At 36.8% G+C, this 25,138-nt stretch overlaps 2 protein-coding genes across 2 annotated transcripts in view; both read right to left on the bottom strand.

The window, feature by feature from the left end:
- Positions 1-2,154: 2,154 nt before the first annotated feature.
- On the bottom strand, positions 2,155-10,172 carry EAPP (E2F associated phosphoprotein). Its single transcript, XM_060759317.2, has 6 exons — positions 10,023-10,172; positions 7,605-7,786; positions 6,497-6,595; positions 4,893-5,016; positions 4,223-4,345; positions 2,155-2,739 (listed from the first exon to the last, which is right to left on the bottom strand). The coding sequence occupies exons 1-6, from the start codon at positions 10,094-10,096 to the stop codon at positions 2,463-2,465; spliced, it is 879 nt and encodes a 292-aa protein (XP_060615300.1). The 5' UTR covers positions 10,097-10,172; the 3' UTR covers positions 2,155-2,462.
- A 2,717-nt stretch (positions 10,173-12,889) lies between these two features.
- The window catches only part of SNX6 (sorting nexin 6), a 29,495-nt gene continuing 17,246 nt past the window's right edge, over positions 12,890-25,138 (bottom strand). Inside the window, exons 8-14 of the mRNA XM_060759305.2 lie at positions 22,814-22,919; positions 21,916-21,991; positions 18,675-18,714; positions 17,607-17,693; positions 15,660-15,819; positions 15,018-15,103; positions 12,890-13,580 (exon numbers count right to left, since the gene is read on the bottom strand). Coding sequence (XP_060615288.1) covers positions 13,527-13,580; positions 15,018-15,103; positions 15,660-15,819; positions 17,607-17,693; positions 18,675-18,714; positions 21,916-21,991; positions 22,814-22,919 — 609 coding nt within the window. The 3' untranslated portion in view covers positions 12,890-13,526. The remainder of the gene's footprint in view (positions 13,581-15,017; positions 15,104-15,659; positions 15,820-17,606; positions 17,694-18,674; positions 18,715-21,915; positions 21,992-22,813; positions 22,920-25,138) is intronic.

A 25,138-nucleotide genomic window follows, 5' to 3' on the forward strand; every position in this document is an offset into this window, starting at 1 on the left:
CATCTGCATGTGCTATGCAGATGAAACAACTTCATTCATTTTAATATTTAAATGTTTTTGTAACATTAATGGTGTGTTTTTAAATTTACATTTTAATGTATTCACATTGTTTTAAATTGGCATTGTTTTTAGTTTATTGATAGCATAAATAGATAAAAGTACAATAAATAGGAAGCATTGTTGCAGTTGGATAACAATGACATCTCGGCCGCAGCACATAGGCATTTGAAGGTTCAAAAAGAAAAATTAGCATAGAGTTTTAGCCTTGCCGGTATATTGGAACAGTACAGAAACTGAACTTACAGAAAATGTATTGTGTAACCACAGGGATGTTTTTATGAAACATACTTTCCACTGAAACGCTGCACAAGGGTTTTATAGACAGTCATTTTGCTGTCACTTCCTCCTTCAGTGTCAGCTACCAATGCCACTGAAGTGATCTGGAACAAAGGTTGAAAAGGACAACTGAAATGACATTGAACAACTCGCAGGAGAGTTTGGGGCTCATCTGCTTGGGAAAGAAGAGGGGAGGCAGATGGCTTACCTAATTTGAGAACCACTCACTTTTTAAAATTGTTGTTTTAACTCAGTGCCCTCATATATCCTCAGATCACTGCTTAAACTGTGGGTCCCAACCCCAAATGGGGTCCCATCAGCTCAAAGTTGGAGTCATGAAAAATCTAACAACAGTAAAAATTTCTGAATGTCACCATTTACCCAAAATCAGAGTTGGAAGAGACCACATGGGCCATCTAGTCCAACCCCCTGCCATGCAGGGAAAGCACAATCAAAGCACCCCTGACAGATGGCCACCCAGCCTGTTTAAAAGCCTCCAAGAAAGGAGCTTTCACCATACTCCGAGGCAAAGAGTTCTATTGCTGAACAGCTTGTACAGTCAGGAAGTTCTTCCTAATGTTCAGGTGGAATCTTGTTTCCAGTAATTTGAACTCCTTGGTCTAATCTCCAGGGCCTGCTCCCTCTTCCAATGTAGTGTTTACAGTGAACTCTGCAGAAAATGCTTCCGCTGTCCTTCTGTTTAGCAAGCCTTGCAAATGCTGATTTATTAACAGTAAATGTTTGGTTTGTATACCTATTTTATATACCTATATACTTGGGGTCACAGAAACATTTCTTTGGCGGAAAGGGATCGCAACTAGAAAATATTTAAGAAGCCCTGCTCTAGAGCACATGGAAGCAATTCTACCATGCCTCTGGTTTTTCCTAAATTCCTCTAGTTTTCCTTCAGCAAAAGGCAATGACTGAAAATATTTGTCAAGTGTTGAAATATTCCCCAACATAAGATATGGTAAAATTGTTCCTCATATTTCGATTTAACGAAAACAATTCAAAATACAGAGGAAAATTGAGCCACATTTTCCTAACTCCTAATTTTTCAGCATTCTGGGCATTTTTACATTCTAAATGTAGCTCTTTAATCCCATTGTATCTCCTCTTGGCAATATACGTAAAGGAGAAAAAAAATACTCTTATGCCTTAGCAATGTTCCACTTTTGTTTTTCTTCAATGGCATTTTTTAAAAATCTGATGTAAACACATGCAGAAAATTCTTATTTTTCAATAAAAAGCGATCTCTTCATTCTTTTTCTAGTATTTAGATTGGTAGTAATCAAGAATGAAGTATACTGATGCACGGTCTGCGCTAGACTAAAAGCCAACTTTCATAATCTAATATAACTTTCATAATAATCTAATATTTAATAATCTAATATCAAATCTAGAAAGACAGAAAAAAATCAGTTCTAGAATAACTGTGTGGAATTAAAGAAAAAAATAAGTTGTAAAATATTGTAGATTATAATGACAGCCATCAGAGCAATACATTTAAAATACCTGGTGCTTTATAAAGGTTTTAATTTCTATTACCAGAAGTGTGTTTAGATCACACAATTTTTATATAACCTTTAAATTCTACAGCATTTGGTGTGTATCTAATGTAAGTGAGGAATCAAAATACCTTTTTGTGGCTTGATTTTTGTAAAATACATAGATAGCACAAGCAAGAAAGTGCTCTGTCAAGACAATAATATTTTTATGTTAAAGGGCAAGGGCCAGCCTTAAGATAAGGGCATCGCAAGGAACAAGTACACTGGATTTTGAAAATAACAAAGTGAACAGAATCAAACTCAAACAGAGTTTAGTGATGCTACTGTCCATTTAATGGCAGTCATCCATTATGCAGACTATGAAATCTTGACATAAATTTACTTTACATTATAACATTTTAAAAGCTAATTTACAGTACATGTAAACAACATGTACTGTTGAAAATGACACATAATTATGTACAAAAAGTAAAGTTCACTTTGTTTACTGACAGAAAGAGAGGCGAGGACATTTCCACATCGCACTAGATAAGTGAATTTTTTAACGAATGACACTTAAAATAAACAGGACACCTCTGTTTTGGATCTTTAATACAAACTGAATGTAGGAATTATGTCTCAGCAATGGCTTGCCAGAACATTGAAAAAATGAAATACTTCATCCTTATCAAAAACCGCCACCTCTGTTGAACATTCAGTACATTTTACTGGATGATATATTTCCTCCTCTTCCTGTTTTTCTGGGCCAGCAGTGGATTCACTACTCTGTTTAATTTTCTTGTGCTTTCTCTTTGTCTTCAGGTTCAAGGGACCTTTGTATTTCAAAATCTCTTCTTTGACAACAGTGCAGTTCATCACAAACATGGCTCTGTACTGAGTTCTGTATGATTCATGCCTTTAAAATAGGGAAGAAGAAATGCAATGATCTGAGACTGACAGAGCAGTTCAAAGGGGCAGCAGTCCAAGTCATGCTTCCAGGAAATGACCAGATACAGAAAATGCAAACAAGAAAGAGGCATTTCTCCATTCAAGAAAGACAATACAACGAAAGATAAGGAGTAGCTCAACATATTACAGACTAGTTCGCTTATTTGACATAGATTTAAGTTGACTTAGTATTGTATCTCCTCAAGTATGCTGAGATCAATTCTACTAGTATCTATTTTTATTACTTTCTCTCTAAAGAACTTTAGTGGTTTCCAGAGTAATCTCTGCCCCTTGCAGAGCTTGAAAACATTACCTTTGGGAGCTATAACTCCCAAAAGTAACTTTTTCTGGTCTGGTAAGGTATAGTAGAACTGCATATTATGAGAGAAATCTATTCCAGGATGCTTCACATAATACAGTTTCCATATAACCTAGAATCCTATTTTTCCTACGTGAAATGAGCACTGCTTCAGGGTTCCAGCTGAAGTGTGCCACAGAATCAATCTGGAGAACTTAAAAAATACCTTTAGAAAGAGTCCTTTCTAGACCTCCAGTGCAATCCTATGGCCATTTCCAGTAAAACTGTGACCATAGAATCGCAGTGGAGGCTTAGAGAACATTTCTTTACACACTTCCAAAGTCCTCCAGAGTGATTCTATAGTATTCAAACCTCTTCATGTATAAATAAAACAGCGTTCAATGAGGTCACATAATAAGCAGACCTACTGTATAGTGTTTGCCCCCCCCCCCCTTATCAGTTCAATTTCTGTTTAGCAACAATAAGATAAGAACAAAGTTTCTAACTATAAAATAATGAGATCTAAATTTTCAAATATAAAAACCTATTAAAAGTAAGTGGAAGTCTTTATATCCCTTTTTTTATACGCACAAAAGTGAACTGATTTGACAATCACTAATTGTCTGAAAATGGGATCAAATATGGTATATAATGATACATTTCCAAAGGAAGAAATCCTCTCTCCTCTTCCACTTCACAATTAGCGGTAGGATTCTAAGGCCCCTTCTACAGTGCCAGATACTCCAGGTTATCAAAGCAGAAAATACACATTATCTGATTTTAAGAAGATTATCTTAGTCTACACTGACATATAGCCCAGTTCAAAGCAGATAATGTGGATTTTACACAGCTGTGTAGAAGGGACCTAAGAGTTTACAAAATTTGCTTTTTGACTCCATGTTGACTGTGTGATTCTAGTAGGACAAAAACTTAATGTCCTCAAATTCTGGACAGACAAACTTTTATCTTAGTCTTACAAACACAGAGAAAAAAATGTTTCTCTTATTCTGCGATTAATACCCTGATTGATGAAATAGAAATCTACCCCAAAAAGAGTGCATTTAAATTGAAATGTGACAATATGAATAAGAACTGTCCTTCACCATCAATAAATTCCAAAATAATACAGATTGCTTAACATGCAGGCAATTACCTCTGACAGTCAAGGCACAATGTTGTCATGCAAGCAGGACAGTTCAAGACCGCATCACTGTTGGGAATGGCAGGAAGTTGGGCTTGCTGTTGTTCTGACAGAGTACTTCTTAAGCTGTGATACCTACAACAAGAAAGAATGCAGATTAGGGAAAGATGGACAGACATTTTTACCGAAATGTTTGCAGATACTGAAAGTAAGAAACATGAGCAAGGCAAAACTTAATTCATCAGCACCTGATGAAAAGGCCATCTGAACACAATACCAAGACTGAAGACCTGCATTCATTTCCTCACAACATACTTAAAACCAAGCGTTTTAAACATTACAATTTCTTGTTTTAGCCACATTACCCTTATTTCAGCATATATCATAAAACTGATACAGACATGGTGGCACAATAACTTGTGAGTATCTGCTTCCCCAAAAGGCATCTCTCCCAGAACCTGGAAGCTTAGGTTTCAGCAGAGGTACAGGAGTGTGTTTGCACTAGTGTGTCTGCTGCATCCATTTCGAGAGACATCACATATGGCCATAGTAACACGTGCCTTGGTAACTTCCAGTTTACGAAAATTACTGTGAAGCTACTGTAGTTACAGTAAGAAATTAAGCAACTTGTATAATACCAGTTTATGCTATCCCCATAATTCAAACAAATACTTAGTCTTACCTCCTTCTCTTCCTGTCTACCCATTCCTGATCTCTCTTGTCTTCTTCAGGATCGTAGAACAACTCATCATTAGTTGGAATTCGGCGCTGTTGCTGTTTCTTTTTTTTCCTGGTTTCTGGTGCAGCTGTCAAATTTACACATATACAGTTTGAATATGTAGCCCAAAAACAGAAACTCTTGAAGAATAAATGCAAACCCTTGAAAAGTTAATGTTCCTTTTCGGTTATCAAAGTATACAAATGCATATTTTTGAAGCACAGCACCACTCATAAACTACAGCTGTAACTGAGCATATCAGGAATCATTTCTGATTCAGGATGACATATATTTATAGCAGGAACCAAGTGTTAGACAGAAACTTAGTACACAAAATTTAAACCATAACTTTAAGATTAAACTTACATTTAAGTCTATTAAAGTTACTGATGTTTTTGGATGTATTTGTTTTTATTAATATTTGTTTTTAATAATAAAAACAAATGTATTTTTAATTAATATTTTGTGCTGAATCCCAGTACTGGATATAAGCAGGATGTTAATGAATAAAATGAAGATGATAATGGAGGAAGAGGAGAATATTTACTGCAGAAATAATGTTCTAAACCAAGGGATACAGCAAGAAAGGTGCATATAAACATATGACATATACACACACAATCTTTGTTTAGACTCTGGGTACAAGATTGCAAACTACAGTGTTCCCTTACTTATTGCAGGGGTTCCGTTCCAGGACCCACCATGAGAAGTGAAAATCCATGAAATACAGACGCCTGGCTTCCCCTCCCCTCCTCCTCTTCCCCCCTCCTTCCTAAATCACCAGCGCTTCCACACGAGGCCTCTGAGGAAAGGTGAGGCCTTCAGGAAGGAAGGAAGGAAGGGAAAGAGCACGCCTGCCCAGCCAAGGCCTTCTCTGCCGAAGGTGACACTCACCCTCCCAACCCTGTCCCCACTGCCTCCAGCACCTTTGGGCCTCGGGCCCACCTGCTTACCTCTTTGGAGACCAGCTCATTCTCCTCACTGATCACCATGGCCCATGGCGCAGGCAGGCAGGAAGGCGGAGGGAGGGAGAGATCACCGGAGTAGGAAGGAGGCGCGGACGGGAGCTTCCCTTGCTCTTGGTGGCAGCCTCCTCTCCTTCTCCTCTTTCCCCAACAACAAAGCCTCAGCGGCCTCCCTCCGCCAGCGCCAATCAATACATATTTATTTTAAAATACATTTTTTTAAAAAAACGCAAAACAGCAAGTCCGCATAAACCAAACAACGAAGTGGCAAGGGAACACTGTATCCTGTTTTTGTTTTTTATGGGATTTTGCAATTATTCTCATATCCACCTCCAAATACTCCTTGAATACTTGCTGAATGTAGTGCTTTGGTAGGGGAAGCAGTGGAATCCACAAGTCCTAATCTCATCCTTCTAATCTCCTTTCTTGGATGACACCTATGTCCGAAAAATACATTTATTTATTTATTTATTTATTTTATTTACTTTGCTTATATACATTTTCTGGATATTCAGCAAAATTAACTATGGTACCTCATGTTATTCCTGCCCAATTTACCACTTTTTAGAGCTTGCAATATCAGAATAATTAAAAGTTATTTACCTCCTTTGTCTTCATCATCTGAATCAGAATCAAAATAAATGTCATCATAGTAATTGTTTGTGGATGAAGTTCCAGACTGGTCAGCATTAGACGTGCCTTCTGTTACAAAATATCAGGCAAAAGAATCAGGCATCGAAATATTTTCTCTGAAATGCTACTTAAAATTACTGTAATGCTTTGTAAATATTTTTCTAGATTATTATTTTCTTCTGAGGTGGACAAACCTGTTTGGCCAAGACTAGTCAACTTGTGACCATGTTGTTGGACTACAACCACCAGCAACCCTACCAATAGCTACCATATGGCCGGTGGGAGTTCCAGTTCAAGAAAACACTGGTGTCAAACAATTCCCCATCTCTTATTAGATTATAACACAATAGCAATACCTGATTTTTACTCAGAAGTAGAAAATAGAAAGGTGGGGTACCTTTGTGCCCACCCAGAGAAAGGGGTAATGAAAGCTGAAGGCACTAGTTACACCAAATATAGTAGTTAATACTACATATATAAAACTAAGATGCATACAATACATAAAAATTAAAATACACTTGTATTTAATAGCAATAAGCACCCCGCAATGTGCAAAAGGATCTGAGTATTGTCAAAGCAGTCTTCTAGCTTCATAAATCAGTAACTGCCTGTGTAAAACTTTAATGTAGTTCTAAAATATATTTTTAAACTTAGCAATATTGTCATAAAATTATTTTGCCTCATGGAGCTAGACATTAGTAAACATTTATATTACCTAGATAATATCTGATCTATGGTTGGGAAACATTTGTGTTGGGTACAAACTTATTTGAAATTCCTCAGGCAAGACATTTATAAATGAAAGAAAATTCAAACTTTCAAGGTTTATTAAATAGTGTCTTTAAACTCAACAATAGGAAGGAAAATAAACAGGACATTTAATTATTTCAAGGCACTTATCTGGGATTTCTTTGCTATTCTTCTGTACCATAATCTCACTCCTCCTCACGTGCCTTAAATCCCAAACTATTTTATATGGAGAAGCATTTCGCCCAGAAGTTTCCAGGTGTTGCTTTCTGTAAGATCCTTAAAGAAATAACTTACAGAATTAAGAAAACAGCATAAAACTGACAATTACCAGGAAGCTGTGATTTCCACTTGCCCTCCATGTTCTTCATGGTGCTGGTCAGTTCAGCTTCCATTTCCTTTTGGAACTCATCATCACTGGAAGATTCACTCTCCCCAGTCAGACATTCCCGGATAAGTTTACGTTTCTGTTCAGGAGTGCCATGTAAAAGTACATCCACTTCATCTTCAGAGCTAAAGATAGTGAAACATTAAAGACACTGAAATTCCCAGACTCCTCCATCCAGCATAGCCGCTACGCATATTACCTAGGGGATTATTTTGAGCTATAAGTTTTAAAAAATGACTCCTATTTCCTCTGTACATACAGTTCAATTACATAACCTGTTGTGGTGGCAGCTTCTATTTTTCTTTGCCTTGTCTAATTTCAAAAGGCATGTTCAAGTGATTAATCAACAGTTTCCGAGATAATCCTTAACTGGACATTTTTCCTAATACAGACTACATAACAGTTGGATGATTTGGGCATCTGAAATGATGAATGGGGATACAGATGAATGCTGACATCTGGGGGTGCATCTACACTGTAGAATCAATGCAGTTTGATACCACTTTAACTGTGATTGCCCAATGCTATGGAATCGCAGGAGTTTTAGTTTTATGAAATCTTTAGATTTCTCTGTCAAAGAGTGCTGGTGTTTCACCAAACCACAACTTGCACAATTCCATCACATTGGCAGTTCATGTAGTGTCAAACTGTATTAATTCTGCAGTGCATATGCACCTAGGGACTAGATGTGTAGAGCAAGTTCCCCAAAACAAAAAAGATTTGTAAATGTTTCAAAAACATGGTCTAAAGATAAAGTGGTTATGAGGATGGGATTGGACAGAATAGTTTTCCTGAAATCTTATACTGATACTTTCCCGATGTGGTGCAGAATTTGGTATACACCTCTGTCACCTCCCTCCCTATCCTCCCTTAATCACTGGCTTGGGGATAAAAGGGCAGGATGTATAGACTCATTCACTATACTTAAATTGACTAGCTGTTATGGCTGTAGCCAGAGGGTGGGGGGCTTAAAGGTTCAACACCCCCACTCCTGAAATGTGTCAGGTTAAACCAGTTTAGATTCATGAGAAAATCGGGGTTTAAAAAAAAACCTGATACGTTTCGCAGGGGGGGGGGTAATGGTTAAACAAGCTAGTTATTCTATTTAAATGGGAAGCCACTGGATAAGTGTGAATGTAACTTGAGTGTAGGACTATAACTCTGAAAAACACAATCAAATCCCTGCTTAGTTGTGTAAACCCATTGGGTGATCTCAGGCACATCACACTCTCTCAGCCTCAGAAGAAGGCAATGACGAACCTCTTCTGAACAAATCTTGCCAAGAAAAACCTCTATTAGGGTCACCTTTGGGTCACCATTGGTGACCCTAATACAGAAGCAACTCGAGGGCATATAGCAGCAACAACACAAATTCCACCCACACACACTGAATTCATGAATAAGCTGAACAATTTATTGTTGGTGACCCTAATTTATTGGTGACCCTAATACTTGAGGGCAATTTATTGGTGACCCTAATACAGAAGCAACTCGAGGGCATATAGCAGCAACAACACAAATTCCACCCACACACTGAATTCATGAATAAGCTGAACAATTTATTGAGACGCATTTAATTGCTGTTTACTTATTGAATCACAATGCTTAGGGCAATGTTGTCAGCTCCTCCCAGGACATCACTGTACAAAACAGAAATATGAATAGCTTGACAATTGGGTTGTTGTAGATTTTTTGGGCTATATGGCCATGTTCTACAAGCATTCTCTCCTGACGTTTCACCTGCATCTATGGCAAGCATCCTCGGAGGAGAGAATGCTTCTAGAACATGGCCATATAGCCCGAAAAACCTACAACAACCCAGTGATTCCAGCCATGAAAGCCTTCAAAAATAGCTTGACAATTCCCCATTATGCCTCACTCGGGGGGGGGGGGGCATGATCCATTTTACAAGATACAAACACTGAATACTATTTGGCCAACTCGAGTTATTATTGTGTTTCTCTGTGTCCCATTTCCCTCTCCTAAAGGAGACTCAAAGAGGGCTGCATCCCCTTCCAAAAACCACGACCTTCTCCCCTTTACTCCCCACCACCGACTTCAAAATCATTAGCTGGCTCCACACTGTAGAATTAACGCAGTTTGACACCACTTTAACTGCCACGGTTCAAGGCTATGGAATCCCGAGAGTTGTAGTTTTGCAAGGTCTTTGGCCTTCTCTGTCAGAGTTCTGGTGCCTGAACAAACTACAGCTCCCAGGATTTCATAGCCTTGAGCCAGGGCAGTTAAATCGGAGCCAAACTGTTAATTCTTCAACGTAGATGCGCCCATTGTCTAAAGAAAGCTCTGTTCTCTTTTCGCCTCGATTTGTTTGCCTTCCAGGACCAACAGGGCGGGTCTCACCTGCTCAGGGCCGGCTCCTCATCGCTGGGCTCCTCGACCACATAAGGGTCGTCCTCTTCCCGTAAACTGCTCATGGCGGCCCAAACATTCACAATCCGACTTCCGTAAGGCAGGAAACTCTTCCCCCACTTCCGGCTAAGCCCGGAAGTGGCCCGTCAGGCTAATGAGTCCGGCCAGGAACAGCGTGAGCAGTGCGATTCGTTCCTCTTTGCAGCTTCCTGTGCGCCAGCTCTTAGGGTTGTGCGTTTTAAGAAATAAATTAGCCAGAATACTGTAGTTTGCCATAATTCGGATTTTTAGTATAGTTTCACACGACTTTAACAGCCATGTCTCACTACTATGGCACCCTGGAATTTTATTCCATAGTAGTTAAGTGGTTGCTGTGCGTTTTTAAGGCTGTATGTCCATGTTCCAGAAGCATTCTCTTCCGACGTTTTTCCCACATCTATGGCAGGCATCCTCAGAGGTTGTAAGGCCTGTAACAAAGGATTCCCCCAGGCAGGAAAATGCCAGGCTTTGAAGCTGCAAGGCCATTCAGAGTTGGAAGAGACCTCATGGGCCATCCAGCCCAACCCCTGCCAAGAAGCAGGGAAAAAATTCAGTGATAATCAAGGTGGCAACATTCACACTTGCCTCAAGCAGACTTCTTTCTCCCACCCTGGACATTCCCAGGCAGGAAGCAGCCAGGCTGTGAAGCTGTGCAAGGACATTCAATGCTAATCAAGCTGGCCAACTGCAACATTCACACTTGCCTCCGACAGACAAGAGTTCTTTCTCCCACCCTGGACAATTCAGAGATATATAAACCTCACTTGCCTACTTTTCAACAGACCTCACAACCTAAGGATGCCTGCCACAGATGTGGGTGAAATGTCAGGAAACAATGCTTCTGGAACATGGTCATACAACCCAAAAACTTTAAATTAAAAAAATCAGTTTTATAGGAATTTGGAGATCTAAATTCAGAAATGATCCGATTTGCATTACCTTTTTTTTTTTTTAACAAAATTTGCTCTGATGTTTCTGTGGAGCAAGTAAATGTATACACTAGAATGCACAGACCTCAGCAAAGGGAATTCATTTTGCCAACATTTTTACTCAGGGTTTACCAGAGGGGCAGTTGTGACCTCCTTTACACAGACATGTCATTCTGGCACTTGTTGTCGACCAGCTTTTGATTTTGCTAGTAATAGTTAATGAATTCATGCATTCAAATAATGAAATGAAGCATTCAATAAATTAGGAAACAAATGTTTACTCTAGACCATTTTCCATAAGCATAAAGGCCTCTCCACAACTACATCATTTCTACAATTCTGAAATCTGATATACTCCAAATCCAAAATTGTCCGTATGAGTGGCTGAGGCCTTCGCTTTCTGATAGTATGATGTACACAAACTCTTGATTCATTCGCAAAATTATTAAACCCATTTTATAAATTTACCTTCAGGCTAAGTGTGTATGAAACAAACAAATTTTGTGCCTAAACTTGGGTTCCATCTCTAAGATTATGTATGTATATGCAAATACAGGTATCCCAAAATCTCAAAATAGGAATCTAAAACACTGTTGGCTCCAAACATTTCAGAGAAAGGATGCTCAATTTGTATTGACATTAGTAATGAAATTTGTGAAAGAACTATGTGGGAGCATTTAAAGACATAGCACCATCAGTACGGAATATCAATGTGCAAAGGGATCTTGTAGCACCTTAGAGCAGGTATGGGCAAGCTTTGGCCCTCCAAGTGTTTTGGAGTTCAACACTCACAATTCCTTTCAGCTGGTTTTAAAGCTGCATTATAGTCACAATAAATCCAGTATCATTTACTGGCAATAGAAAGCACATGACATGTAGGCTGAAAATGTTATGATTAGATTTTAGAATAAGTGATGACATTCAACTGCACTGTGGGTTATCTTGAGCTGGAGGAAAAAGGAAACATCTTAAAACTCGTGATTTTTTAATATGAGTGAAAGATGTACGAAACATCAATTAATACTAATATTGGGAGGATTTCAAAAACCCAGTCATGTTTTCTTCTTCAAAAACCCAGTCATGTTTTCTTCTTTAACAGTATCTTATTTATAAAACATTATTCAGACACTGTATTCTATTTGTCTCCTTCCCCACCAATATTCAAAAATTCATTTATTATAATCATTCTGACATCTCATAAACTCACATTTTCAATAACCAATAAATTATTTTTACTGATCAGAAATTTGTGGAGATTTTAAAAATCATTACTTGATAAGCAACACACATTAACTGAAGAATTGCATATTTCTATCTTTGTCTTGTTTTACATTCCTTCAAAAGTAGGCTGAAATCCATAAAAGTGTTTGAGATATTTCACAACATTTTTCAGCTTCTTGAGATGTGGGGTTTCTGTCGGATGCTTTCCGATTTTTCCCTAAGTCTGGAAATTCCACTCACAACCTACACTGAAGATTTCATAAACATGTCTCTTGTTTTAAAGTTGAAGTCCAAGTGTCTTGAAATGTATTTCTCTAAACTAGGAACCACAGAAGTGCAGGACAGGTTTCAGAGAAATTCTGTAAGACCTACTTATTCACTGTAGTGAAATGGACTGATTAAGAGACATCAAAGTATCCTTCCCCCTGCAGAAATCCATTCTTCATCGTAATATGAACAAGGACATTAACAACCTGGGAGAAAGACATTATCCCACTGTATGGGTTAAAGTCCACTGGCATAGTGATGGGGGTAGCATATGGGCTCTAGATATATACACTGGATTATGTAGTCAGTATTTATGAAAACACAAAAGACTGAATATAAAATAAAAACAATACAAATTCACTCACTTTAAAATTACAAGACAATGATAACAATGCTATAGCATTTTAGGAAAAAGTCACTGATTTCACAGTTTATTTTACAATAATCAGGATTAGTCTACAATTTAAGGCAAACATACTAATGCATTTGCTTTTCTTTTGAAGTCTTATTATAAAGATTACATAAAGATTGCTCCAAAATGTCTAGGAAATGTTTGTTATTCAGAAAAAAAGTTAATGCTCAATAACATTATGTGGAATAACAAATACAGTGCTTTATAGCAACAATATTCAAACACCTAGTGGCAATATTTAATCAGTTTGAAACAATTTGTTTCAAACCAACTTCAGAAATTACAAAGGTAGTAAAATAAGAATGGCAGCAATATTTAATACTAGCCCCAAATGAGAACATAATTCTATTGGCTACTTTCACGCAAAAAAAAGAGACAGACAGAGAGAAGAATGTTTGGTTTTCTGAATAAGAGCATACAGTGATTAAATTAATGTGCGACTATTCATGTGTAACAACAAATATGCTGTTGCTTCATATTATCTGGAATTACTCTGGTGGGCATGTTTTTTAAAGAAAAAAAGAGGAGCTTGTTTTATGTGTCCTTTTTCAACCAGATCCCAATTCAAAGTCGTAAAGTAAACTCCAGCAGAAGGCAGCCCTTGTTAATGGAAGGATAGATTCTGGTTTATGTATCTCCATTTAACACTGCCAGACAGCTTTGCAACAGCTGCAAGTTACCCTGATGTGGCAAAAAGAACAAAAACACGTTAGTACATGGCATGGTCTTCTCAGGTACAAAATCTAGAATACTGAATGAAGATGCAGTTATTGTATCATAAATAGCTGGATGGTGTTTTTATGGAAATACCCCTAATTCCTTTGGAAGGATTCTCAAAGGGCAGTGAGGTGCTGGATGTATGTTGATCTTCTAACAAATACTCCCTCAAAGTGGCACTAAAACGTTCAAGAGGCATGACAGAGGCAAGGTTGTCTCAGAAAAGCAGCTTTCAATAACTTCCTGTATTTTGGACTTTCAGGATCTGCTGCATCAAAACCCTCTAGAGATATATGTTCCATCAATATTGTGGGAACATGTAACTTGCTTGTTGAAACAGCTTCATTAGCTACTGCTCTGTTTCTCGGAACAATTATATTCAAATTATAACTACAAAGCATTATAGAGTATGGGTGCAGACTATTTGAAAGACCGTATCTTCCATTATGAGCCTGCTTGAATTTTATGACCTTTGATCTCTATGATTGGGCTCAGGGAATCTGAAGAACTATATCTCCCTTCATGAGCCCATGAAAGCTCTGAACTGCATTGTATGGCAATGTAGACAGGGTCTAAGATTGTCTATAGAGGTCCTTCTCTCTGTCCCACCATCTTCTCAGGTTTGTTTGGTGGAAACAATGGAGAAGCCTTCTTAGTGGCTGCTCCCAGACTCCCTAGAAGGCCATAATGATCCTGTCTCCTTCCGTCAGCAAGTCAATGAAGCAGACAATAAGCATCTACTTCATCATGCAAAAGGCAGTCTTAGTTCTTATTTATTTTTATTTATCGTATCAGGAACGAACCAAGAGTACAGTTGTGATGTATTTAAATTTCTCCATGAAAAGGGGTGTGATAAATGTAGATTTATTACACTACTAGTGCATGAATCTATCCATTAGTTTCATTAATAGTTGCTACATCTGTTATCTTACAATTTATTCAGAAAAATGTACCATTAAAGATATTCAGGATTGCACACTCAATTAAAATGCAGAGTAGTTTTGTCAATGTTTCAGACTGAAATCTCCTATATTCTGTAAATGAAAAAGAGACACTCTGTATTGGTGATGATCTACACCAGGGGTCCTCAAACTAAGGCCCGGGGGCCGGATGTGGCCCTCCATGGTCATTTATCTGGCCCTCACTCAGGGTCAACCTAAGTCTACTTGAAAGCACACAACAACAATCCTATCTCATCAGCCAAAAGCAGGCCCACACTTCCCATTGAGATACTAATAAGTTTATATTTGTTAAAATTGTTCTTCATTTTACTTATTGTATTGTTTTAAAGTGTTTTTTGCACTACAAATAAGATATGTTCAGTGTGCACAGGAATTAATTTTACCATCCAGGACTTTTATGTTGCAAAGTGCTTAAATGATAAGGAAAACAGCATCCCACCTTAGCATGCTTCAGTTCCAATTCTGCCAGTTCTACTAAATTCTTCCGGAATGCAGCAACTCTTCTAGTTTTAAAGTCTATAAGTTCTGTGGAGAGGGAAACATTAGTGCTCCGTTTATAAAATGTTGATATTAAGACAATTCAAGGTTGACATTCATATAAGGGCAAGAGACCACTATATACAAAAATATAATACAATAATATAAACCATAAGAATGTTTTTCATATATATGCTACAGTCATAGAACATTCACTGTACAAAGCTTGTCGACGTTCAAAGTATACTCTACAATGATTCAAAATACAACATTCATATAACTCATGATGCCCTCCATGCAATGCCAGGAGGTATCAAATCCAACAAGTTTAACCTTTAAAACCATGTTGTTTGTCTAATTAGTTAGCACAATCTTTCCCTCCAGTTGTTTTAAACTATGCTCCCATCAAGATCATTCTGGGTAGATTGACTAGTTTGTAATGCAAAACACATCAAGTGAAGAAAGGCACCTGGTTGCAGACGTTTGAGATGGGGACAGGTTTTGCTAGTCCTTACACATGAAAATAAAAAAATGTGTTATCATTCAGTTAAAAGCTGCATAATATATACTCTTTGAGTTTTCAAATGCCAAGGCTGCTCAATACCTTGTTTTGCTGATTCAGAGATTTTTTCAAATTTCTGACAGCAAATTTGCTGAGTAGTTTCAGCTTGAAGGACATCTTTGTTCTTCGCTCTTGCTTTGTCCAGAGCCTTGTTAGCATTTTCATAATCCACTAATGACCTTGATCTTCTATACAGAAGGTCCTAGAAAAAGTAAAAGATGTTATTTCTTATGTATTGTCGAAGGCTTTCAAGGCCGGAATCACTGGCTGTTGTAGGTTTTTTGGGCTATATGGCCATATTCTAGAAGCTTTTACTCCTGACCTCACAAACTCTGAGGATGCCTGCCATAGAGGCAGGCGAAATGTCAGGAGAGAATGCTTCTAGAACATGGCCATACAGCCCGAAAAAGCTACATCCCTGTTATTTCTTATATTACCCAAAATTTAGTTATTTCAATTCTTGTTTTAGTAAAATTGAAGGGTTTTTCAACTCAAACAAGCTTTCCTTGTGCAAGTTCTCCTAACATGAAACTCATTTGCCTAGGTGGAACTAAAATCTAATACTATATCCTTGTTTGTTTGTTTAATTTATGTACTGCTTTTCTCAACTCCTAAGGGGTCTCAAAGCAGTTCACAACAAAATAAGTGGCAAACTACAATGCCTCACAAAATATAAACACAACACATAACTAAAATAGCATGTAATAATAGATTAAAACCAGTAAACAAACATACACAACATAACATAGAACATGGGACATTACACCAATCCCAGTTATTTTGGCTGCATCATCTCACTCTCCAAATGCTTGCTTAAAAGCCACATTTTAAGTAATTTCCTGAATGTCAGGAGGGAGGGGGGCTGATCTGATCTCACTGGGGAGGGAGTTCCACATTTGTGGAACTTCTTATGTATTGTCGAAGGCTTTCAAGGCTCTTATGAATGGTAAGAGCTTTTGGCAATGGAATATGCTACTTCAGAGCATGGTAGAGTTGCCTTCTCTGGAGGCTTTTAAGCAGTAGCAAGATGACCAACTGTCAGGAGTGCTTTGATTGTGTGTTCCTTCATGGCAGAATGGGGTTGGACTGGATTACCCTTGGGGTGTATTCCAACTCTATGAAATACACCCCAATATGTTTTAATATGTGCATTTTATAGAAGTATGTTTTAATATATGTATTTAATTGAATGTTTTTATGATTATGTGTTTTCACTATGTTGTGCCCTGTCTTGAGCCACGAGGAGATAGGTAACAAATAAATAACAAAATTTTATCATCATTATGAAACAAAAAAAACCCCAAGCAATTTCTAAGGCAGAACCTATCTAACTGTTCCTTCTTCAAATGGAACAATCCTAGCATGAGATCAATTCTAATTATACAAGGGGGTCTTTTTGCTCCCCATTTTGGTAGCTGCATTGGATACATACTCAAAGACCAATAAGCCCTAGAGAGTGGGTTTTCTGCAGAGAGGAGGGCTAAAGCGAGAAGACAGCTCCAATGACTATTTATCTAAGCACACCGAGAAAACAAAATTTAAAAAAAATGTTTTTGTAGTACTACAAATGAGATAATATAATTGGCTCTCTCCCACACAATTTAGAAAACAAAAGCTATTCACAGTATAATCTTTGTTTAAGGGGCTAAATTCAATGGTAAGGTATCGAAGAAGATCCATTAAAATCAACAAGACCTTAGTTGAGATGAGAAATACCCAAGCATTTCAGTAGTTCTACTGCAGGCAGAACACTGAATTTTGTCCTAGATTACAATATTAAATAATATTACTAATTTTTACAAGGAGATAGATAATCTAGTCACTGTTTTGTCTTAGAAATGTCCCAAAAACATTATTACTTGTTTTGGATTCCTGCTTGATAACTATCTGATAATAAAAATGCTTTGCAAATTGATTCTTCTAATGTGATAATTTATTATGGATGTCCTTCATAGAGCCCTCTCTTAAAAGAAAAAGATACACACTCACTTTTGCAGCTTGTGATTCTCTAAGATAATATTTTAGAAGATCTGAAAGCTTAAGGTCTTCGTCAGCAGAGACACGTGCTTCTATTTTCTAAACCAGAAAAAGGAAGTATTTTTAAAGCAAAACTCTAGCTGAAATAACCAGAAGATTATGTTTAGAGTGCTTCAGTGACTATGCACATTCTTTTTTTATTTCTATATCAAGTGTTTAAAAAACTGAGTTGAATAGCTCTACCATGTCAATTTTAAAATCTATCCTGTAAAGATGTAAAGCACACAAATTTTGCTTCAGAAAGTATAGCAGGAATTAGAAATATTCCCATAAGAGAACAAAAGAAAAAGAATACAAGTGACCTTAAAATACAAAATTCATTTAAGAAATATAAACTTTCATTGTACGGCTGAGTCAATGCTGCAATGAACCAGAGCCAATGTGGCAAGAACCCAGAATATGCAGGAAATCAGGAAAGAGATGTCCAAGGATGTATATATATTTAACACTATACATACTGTAAGATCATCATATCAATTTGGGATCCAAGCACCAATCTTTGTTGTAAGTCAGCACAGATCAAATGAAGAAAGACATCATAGTCCAGCTGCACATGAATGTGCATTCAATATAAATATAAAGTAGAGATTCACATTAATGGCTGAATCCAGGCTGAGTTCAACGTGAGTCCCACTGAAATCAATAGGATATGCTACACATGATCAAAATCTTATTGTGTCTAGTCCAACCTTAAATCTTACAATGATATAATTGTAGAATATATGTCTAATCCAAAATACACTTCTACATGCTTGCAAGTATACATCTCTCACATGAATTGCCTATTTTGTATAGTACCTAAAAGCAGTCAAACGATACAAAAGTCAAACAAACAAAAATACAAAGGTATTTTAAGCAGCTTTTCTGTTTTTAAAAGTACTTAAATACACTGCATATACCTGACCTCACATTAAGTACCAAAAAACCCTACAAATCCATCAGTATATCTGATTTAAAAAATCCAAATGCAAGTAACAGTGCCTAATAAGTGAATCTGATCTTATTTTCCAAAATACATACCCTTGTTTTGTCAAACAACTCTGATACTTTCAGGAAAAACCTGTAAAATGAAAAAAAAATTATTTCATATCTGTGTTCTAAAAATCATTTCTTTTTATTTTAAGGGAGCTATATACAAACTGGTTTTGGACATCCGAGTGTGGGATTCTTGGGTAAAGGTCAGTCTGAGGCTTACCAATTTACAATTTACTCCTTTAGTGTATTTACATTCTCTCCTGTAAAGGACCAAGATGGTGTATTGTATTCTCTTCCTATTCTGCATATTATTCTTATAATATTACTATGAAATAGATTAGGTTGATAGTAACTGACGTATTACTACTTAGTGAATTTTTTGATTGAATAGAAAATCTCATCCTATGTTTCTTCAATTCCACACTAAACTCTATGCAACATTGATTTTCTGTACATAACTACTATGCTATGCCAACTCTCAACTACACATGAAAAGACATGTTTTTAATGATAGGCAACAGCAGCTTGTCAATACTATCATTTTGGAGTGTTAAGCTTTCAGTTTGAATGCAATCTGCAAGCCAAGATAACATAGTAGAAAACTATTATCAAAATATTGCTTTTTAATTGCTTTGGTCTATTTTTTGGGAAATAAATGACAGAAAAAACTGCTAAAACTTATTCCCATCAAGACAGGCTATAGGTGCTGTTTTCTCTGCTGCCTGTTCCATTTCAGATTTATAATAGCAAAATCTAGTAAGTCAGGTTTAAACATCACTTCGGAAAATAAAGTCTATGGGAGTAGATTTTTTTTTAAAGTTGTACTTTACAAAATTTGCAAGACTTGCATGAGTTATCCTTCATATCATAGCACTTTTATACCCTGGTAGTGTGCTGCTGTGACTTACGGCAAATGGAAAAACGAACAGAACTCAGTGGATTACAATTCTAAACTTTGGGGAGGAAAGCAGCAAGTCTTCTTTGGATGCAAGACCAAACAAAAGTCACTCAGCTGTTTGACTTGCAATATACAAGACTATGGAAGTAGACTATTTGCATTTTGAGTTACTGGAGAAACAGTGCTTTGTTTATACTCTGTTAAATAAACAGAAATTACCACAAGCCATTTTCTAAAGAAAGGGTGAAGATGATGAATTGACTTGCTCATATTGGTAGCAGTCAAATAAATAATGCATTCCCATCTTATTAATCTTGTTCTATTTGCAGGGAGGTGAGCTTTGATTTAAGTGGGCAGGATGGAAATCCCCACTGCCCTACTTGCTTCTTTTTGGAAATTCTATCTAAACTCTGATGCAGGTCTGAAGAAGGGACACAAGTAGACAAAGGCAATTTCCACATGCAAGGAAAAAGAAATAGGACCAAGTTAGAAAACACAGAGCGGAGAATGGTAGCAGCTCCAAGTAAAGTTGGTTGCCATGTAAATGCCAATGTGAAGAGACCCAGAGCAAAACAAACTTAATAAAATGCATTACAAATTATCTATTATTAACTTTTTTATTATTATGTGGAAAGCCAGGGGTTGACTTAGATCATAAGCAAGACTTAAGTAATGCAACAACCTTACAGAACTGAAAAAGGAGCACTAACTCCGGGGATTGAGAAGAATGGGAAATGCGGGAAAATAAATAAAATAATAAATTGGAAAACAGAAACCAAGATTTTGGCTCCTTCTACACTGTCATATAAAATCCAGATTATCTGCTTTGAACTGGATTATATGGCAGTGTAGACCCATATAATCCAGTTCAAAGCAGATAATGTGGATTATCTGTTTTGATAATCTGGATTATATGGAAGTGTAGAAGGGGCCTTAGGAAGCCTGGTATGCAATTACACTACCCAAATTCCAAACCTTTGTTCATTTTTATTATGCACATAGCCTTAAATAATTTAGCTCAGATTCACAATGTGGTTATATTACCCCTGTTTTCTACTTCGACACTGAGGTCATTGGCAATAGAGTAAATCCAAACAATAGTAATTACATACTGATCATATTTAATTATCTTCAACTATCTAATGTATCATGTTCACTTTTAAGAGCCAATAACGTATATTATTTGAAATAAAGTGTAAAGATATTCAGCATCCATCCACATTGCATAGCCTCTCTATTCAAGTAATGATACTTCATTTCATTTTCTGGAGAGAGAGAAACAGACAATACAACATCCTGTATCAATTCCTTCTTCTATTAAGATATGTATTTCCACTGCCAAGCTTTACTAAGGAGAAGGAAACTATTTTTCCTTCATTTTTTTCTTTTTAATTTTTTAAATAAAAAATTATTTGAGAAAAAATAGTTATGTAGACATAATGCTATATATTCCCCCCTTCTTTTCTTTCACCCCTGTGCTCCCCTTCTCCAGAGCCATCTCTTCTTCTAAACTCCCACCAAAAGTTCAATTCTTCATTTGGAGGTAAATTCCTGACTTCTTTTTCCAGTATCTTTTCTGAAAAAAAATTCTCCAATTTTTTTCCATAGTCCCTTTTTTTACTTTTAAGTTTGATGTTAGCTTATCATTCAGTGCTATTTTCCAGACTTCTTCATACCAGTCATTAATGTGTATTTCCATTTCACCTTTCCAATATTTTGCAATTAATAATTTAGCTGCTGTTAATAGCATGTCCATTAATCCCCCCCTTATCTTTCCCATCCTCTCTTTTAATTAAAAGTAATATTTGTACTGGATTCCTTATAATTTTTATATTCATAATATTTTCTATTTCCCTTATAACCAATTCCCAAAAATCTTTTACATATTTACAATCCCACCACATATGCATGTAGGTCCAATTTCCTGGTACCCTCTCCAACATTTTTCATTATTGTTCTTATTCATAATGTTTAAACTCCTCAGTGTTAAATACCCCTTCCAAATTAATTTATAATGATTTTATTTTATTCTAATTGACATGTTTTTAAACTGTCTTGCTTTCCATATCTCTTCCCATTCTTTTTTTAGTTATCTTGGTTCCTACTTCCTCCTCACATAATTCTCTTAATGTTAGTCTTTTCTTTTTTCCTGTGTATTAAATTAACAATGTAGATATTTTACTTGTTGTTCCTTTTAATTGTTCGTTATTTCTCTTTTTAATCCTTTTATAATTATTTCCTCAAATTGCATTATTTGTTTTCCAGTTTTATTTCAGACCTACCAATTTGTCCCTTCATTTTTAAGAAGATCAAACCTCATCAATATTATACAACACATGAAATACTGTATTGTGATTTCTTTATGGTACCTAATTAAAACAAACTTACTTGCATATATCAGTGGAGTCCTGTGTTCCCAATGTATACAACGAAGAACCAATTCTATTGCAGTCATCAGCAACATCTAGGAAAAGAATGTTCTATTGAGCCAGAAGAAAATTTCAAGATACATACCAAGCTGAAACACTGCTATTCTGCTTTACATTAGTTGGACGGGACATAGCTGAAAAATCATTGCTACTGGGAACTAAATTAAGTTCTAGTCCACAAATTAGGAAGTATATACATTTGTGTGACAACAAGCATATTACAACAGTTTAAGCAATGGACTAGGACTTACAGACCAGAGTTCAACTCCCCACTCAGCCACAAAAAATCTACTAAGTCAGGTATGGACAAAGTTCGGCCCTCCAGGTGTTTTGGACTTCAACTGCCACAATTCCTAACAGCCTCAGGCCCTTTCCTTTCCCCCCTCTGCTGCTTAAGTGGCTGAGGGGGAAAAGGAAGAGGCCTGAGGCTGTTAAGAATTGTGGGAATTGAAGTCCAAAATAACTGGAGAGCCCAAGTTTGCCCATGCCTGCACCAAGTCATCCTCCTTCAGACCTTAGGAAAGCAATGGCAAATCTGCTTTGAACAAACTTTTATCAAGATAACCCTGTGACAGATATTCTTTAGTGTCACCACAAGTTGAAAATGACTTGAAGGCACAAAAAAATTAAGGCCTAAACAGTTTATGTTTAGAACTCAAAAATTCAGCATTAGGGATAAAACAAAGATAAGAAGCAAAAAAGTTGTGTCATTCTTTAACCCTACATCTTAATCCTTTTCAATTCATCTCTTCACAAAGCTAGTACTACCTTTATTTGTTATGCTTGCACATAACTGGCTTCTTTTTAAAAAAAAATGTCATCCAATAACACCTTTCCTTTGACAGAAACTAACTTACTTTTGTGGGATCTTGTCATTTTATCAGACTTCATAGATGAATCCTTGACACGATTGTGGTATTCAACTAGGAATGTTCTTTCATGTTCAAAGAAGTCATCTACATCCTGCATGGCACCAGAGAGTGGTAGAAAACAGAATACAGGTTGATGTGTTTCTGGGCATTACTGTTTTAATGGGAAATTTGGTACCATACACATAAAAGGAGTAATATTTAATACTTAAGAGTCTGCTCAAACAAAGTGACACCTACATAAGTGACACCAGAAAGACTTACTGGGATAAGGGAGGTACAGAAAACTCCTTTTTTATTGAACAAATGGAACCAGTGCCCAATAACATCTTTAAAAATGAGTGAGGCTCTGTATCAAAAACCTGATATGAATATTTTTATCCACAGTAACTAACAAAATAGTTAAGAGTAGAGACATCACACTGGCAAGGAAGATCCACATAGTTAAAGCAATGCTATTCCCCATAGTAACCTATGGATGCAAGACCTGAACTTGGAAGGCTGAGTGAAGGAAGATTTACGCTTTTGAACTGTGGTGCTGGAGGAAAAGTCTGAGAGTCCCTTGGACCGCAAGAAGATCAAACTAGTCCATATTCCAGGAAATAAAGCCTGACTGCTCTCTGGAGGGAAGGATATTAGAGGCTAAGATGAAGTACTTTGGCCACATAATGAGAAGACAGGAAAGCTTGGAAAAGATAATGATACTGGGGAAATGAAAGGGAAAAGGAAGAGGGGCTGACTAAGGGCAAGATGGATAAATGCTATTTTCTGTACCAGATTTTCCAGAACGTCATGGTTCCAAGGATCCATCTGCACACCAGAAAATGAAGAAACAGGCTGCTTGGGGCTTACAGCCTTTACCCTCTGGGCAATGACATTGCCTGCCTTTCCCCATTGCTCTTGCCACTTTTTCCCTCCTGATAACACTGTGACTATGTGGTTATATTGGCATAATGCACCAAGGGGATTCCAACGACGGTATTTGTGGCTGTATGACTACTTTTTTTCCTGATATCTAAGCAACAAAGGATAGTCTATTAATATTTTAAATGAGTAAAAAAATAAATCATAAATTCAAAACTCCAGGTGTTGTCATTTGGTGCCACAAATTACAGATTTTAAATCCCATAATTACACAACAGATTTATATGTATGACTTGTTGGCCAAAATTATTTACAGAGAATTTGACAACAGGCATTCTCTTTGCTTTTTATGGAACACAATGGGAAGAGCACAAGAAATTAGAAAGCATTAATAATACTATTCATGGACGTCTCAATTTAAGAACATCTTATTTCAGAAGCCAAGAGATGTAACCCCCCCCCCCCCAAAGGGTAATTCATTTACTTGAATTAACATCCATTAGGTATGAATGATTCCCAAACTTCCCACCCCCATTTTAAAATTCTGTAATGTCAATAGTAATGTTTTCAATAAAGGTATTTCTAACAGAATTTGCTAACAGAACATATTTTCCTTTCCCTATAAATCTTCAGAGCAAACGGCAGAGACAGTTCTGTCATGTGCGTGGAAGTCCACGCACACAATATGACATCATGGTGCCCCTAGTTACGAGGGCAATATCATTTCTGGACTTCATTAAGTTTTATACTACCGGGCTTCATTAAGAATTAGATTTCAGAGAAGGAGTAAGAACAGTGGTATTTCTCATTAAGCTATGACAGCACATGAGCTTTTGGAGTGGGGTGAGCTGAAAGAAGAGAGACAAAGAAGTCCTTGCTTACATTCTGCATAGGGCCATTTAGATCCCACATTTTAGTTTGTAAAATCCTGATTTTTTAATTTTAGGTAATGAATCTTCAGTACTTCAATGACTACAGTATATTCTGGTTCTACCATATGATTGGTAGTCTGACCATTCTAAGACCTTTAGGTATATTATATTTTAATTTGTAAAAACACTTCAAGTCTTGGGAAAGGATGGTGTATAAATAAGCAGCAACTTTGATGGATCTGAGGTCAATTTCACACATCCACAATCCCCATCCCTATCACTGTGCATTACCAAAATTCAACCACACCTCAGAGGGATAGTTTAAAAAAAAAAAAACAAATCAATTTCTGTTGTAAAACAAGATGCACTTCCAGGAGCTTATAGTCCATTAAAATAAGCGCTTCTTGCACATCTTGTTTGAAAGTAAAATTTTGGTTGCTGTTGTTGTTTTCTCATTTCCACCAGGCCATTCAATTTGCCAGTGGTAACAACATATACAGACTGGGGGTGGGGCATGGCAATGTGCTGTATGTTACCAAACTCTGCTTTAAGGATTGGAGGTAGACCATGTGGAGAA

The sequence above is a fragment of the Anolis sagrei genome, chromosome 1 (assembly GCF_037176765.1).
Source record: "Anolis sagrei isolate rAnoSag1 chromosome 1, rAnoSag1.mat, whole genome shotgun sequence".
Lineage (NCBI taxonomy): Eukaryota > Metazoa > Chordata > Lepidosauria > Squamata > Dactyloidae > Anolis > Anolis sagrei.

What these genes read in the sequence shown, in the direction of transcription:
- EAPP (XM_060759317.2), bottom strand. Translation starts at nt 10,096, where the DNA reads ATGAGCAGTTTACGGGAAGAGGACGACCCTTATGTGGTCGAGGAGCCC. An exon ending in GAGGAGCCGGCCCTGAGCAG is followed by an intron (nt 7,787 to 10,022) that starts GTGAGACCCGCC and finishes CACTATCTTTAG; the next exon opens with CTCTGAAGATGAAGTGGATG. An exon ending in GTGGAAATCACAGCTTCCTG is followed by an intron (nt 6,596 to 7,604) that starts GTAATTGTCAGT and finishes ATTTTGTAACAG; the next exon opens with AAGGCACGTCTAATGCTGAC.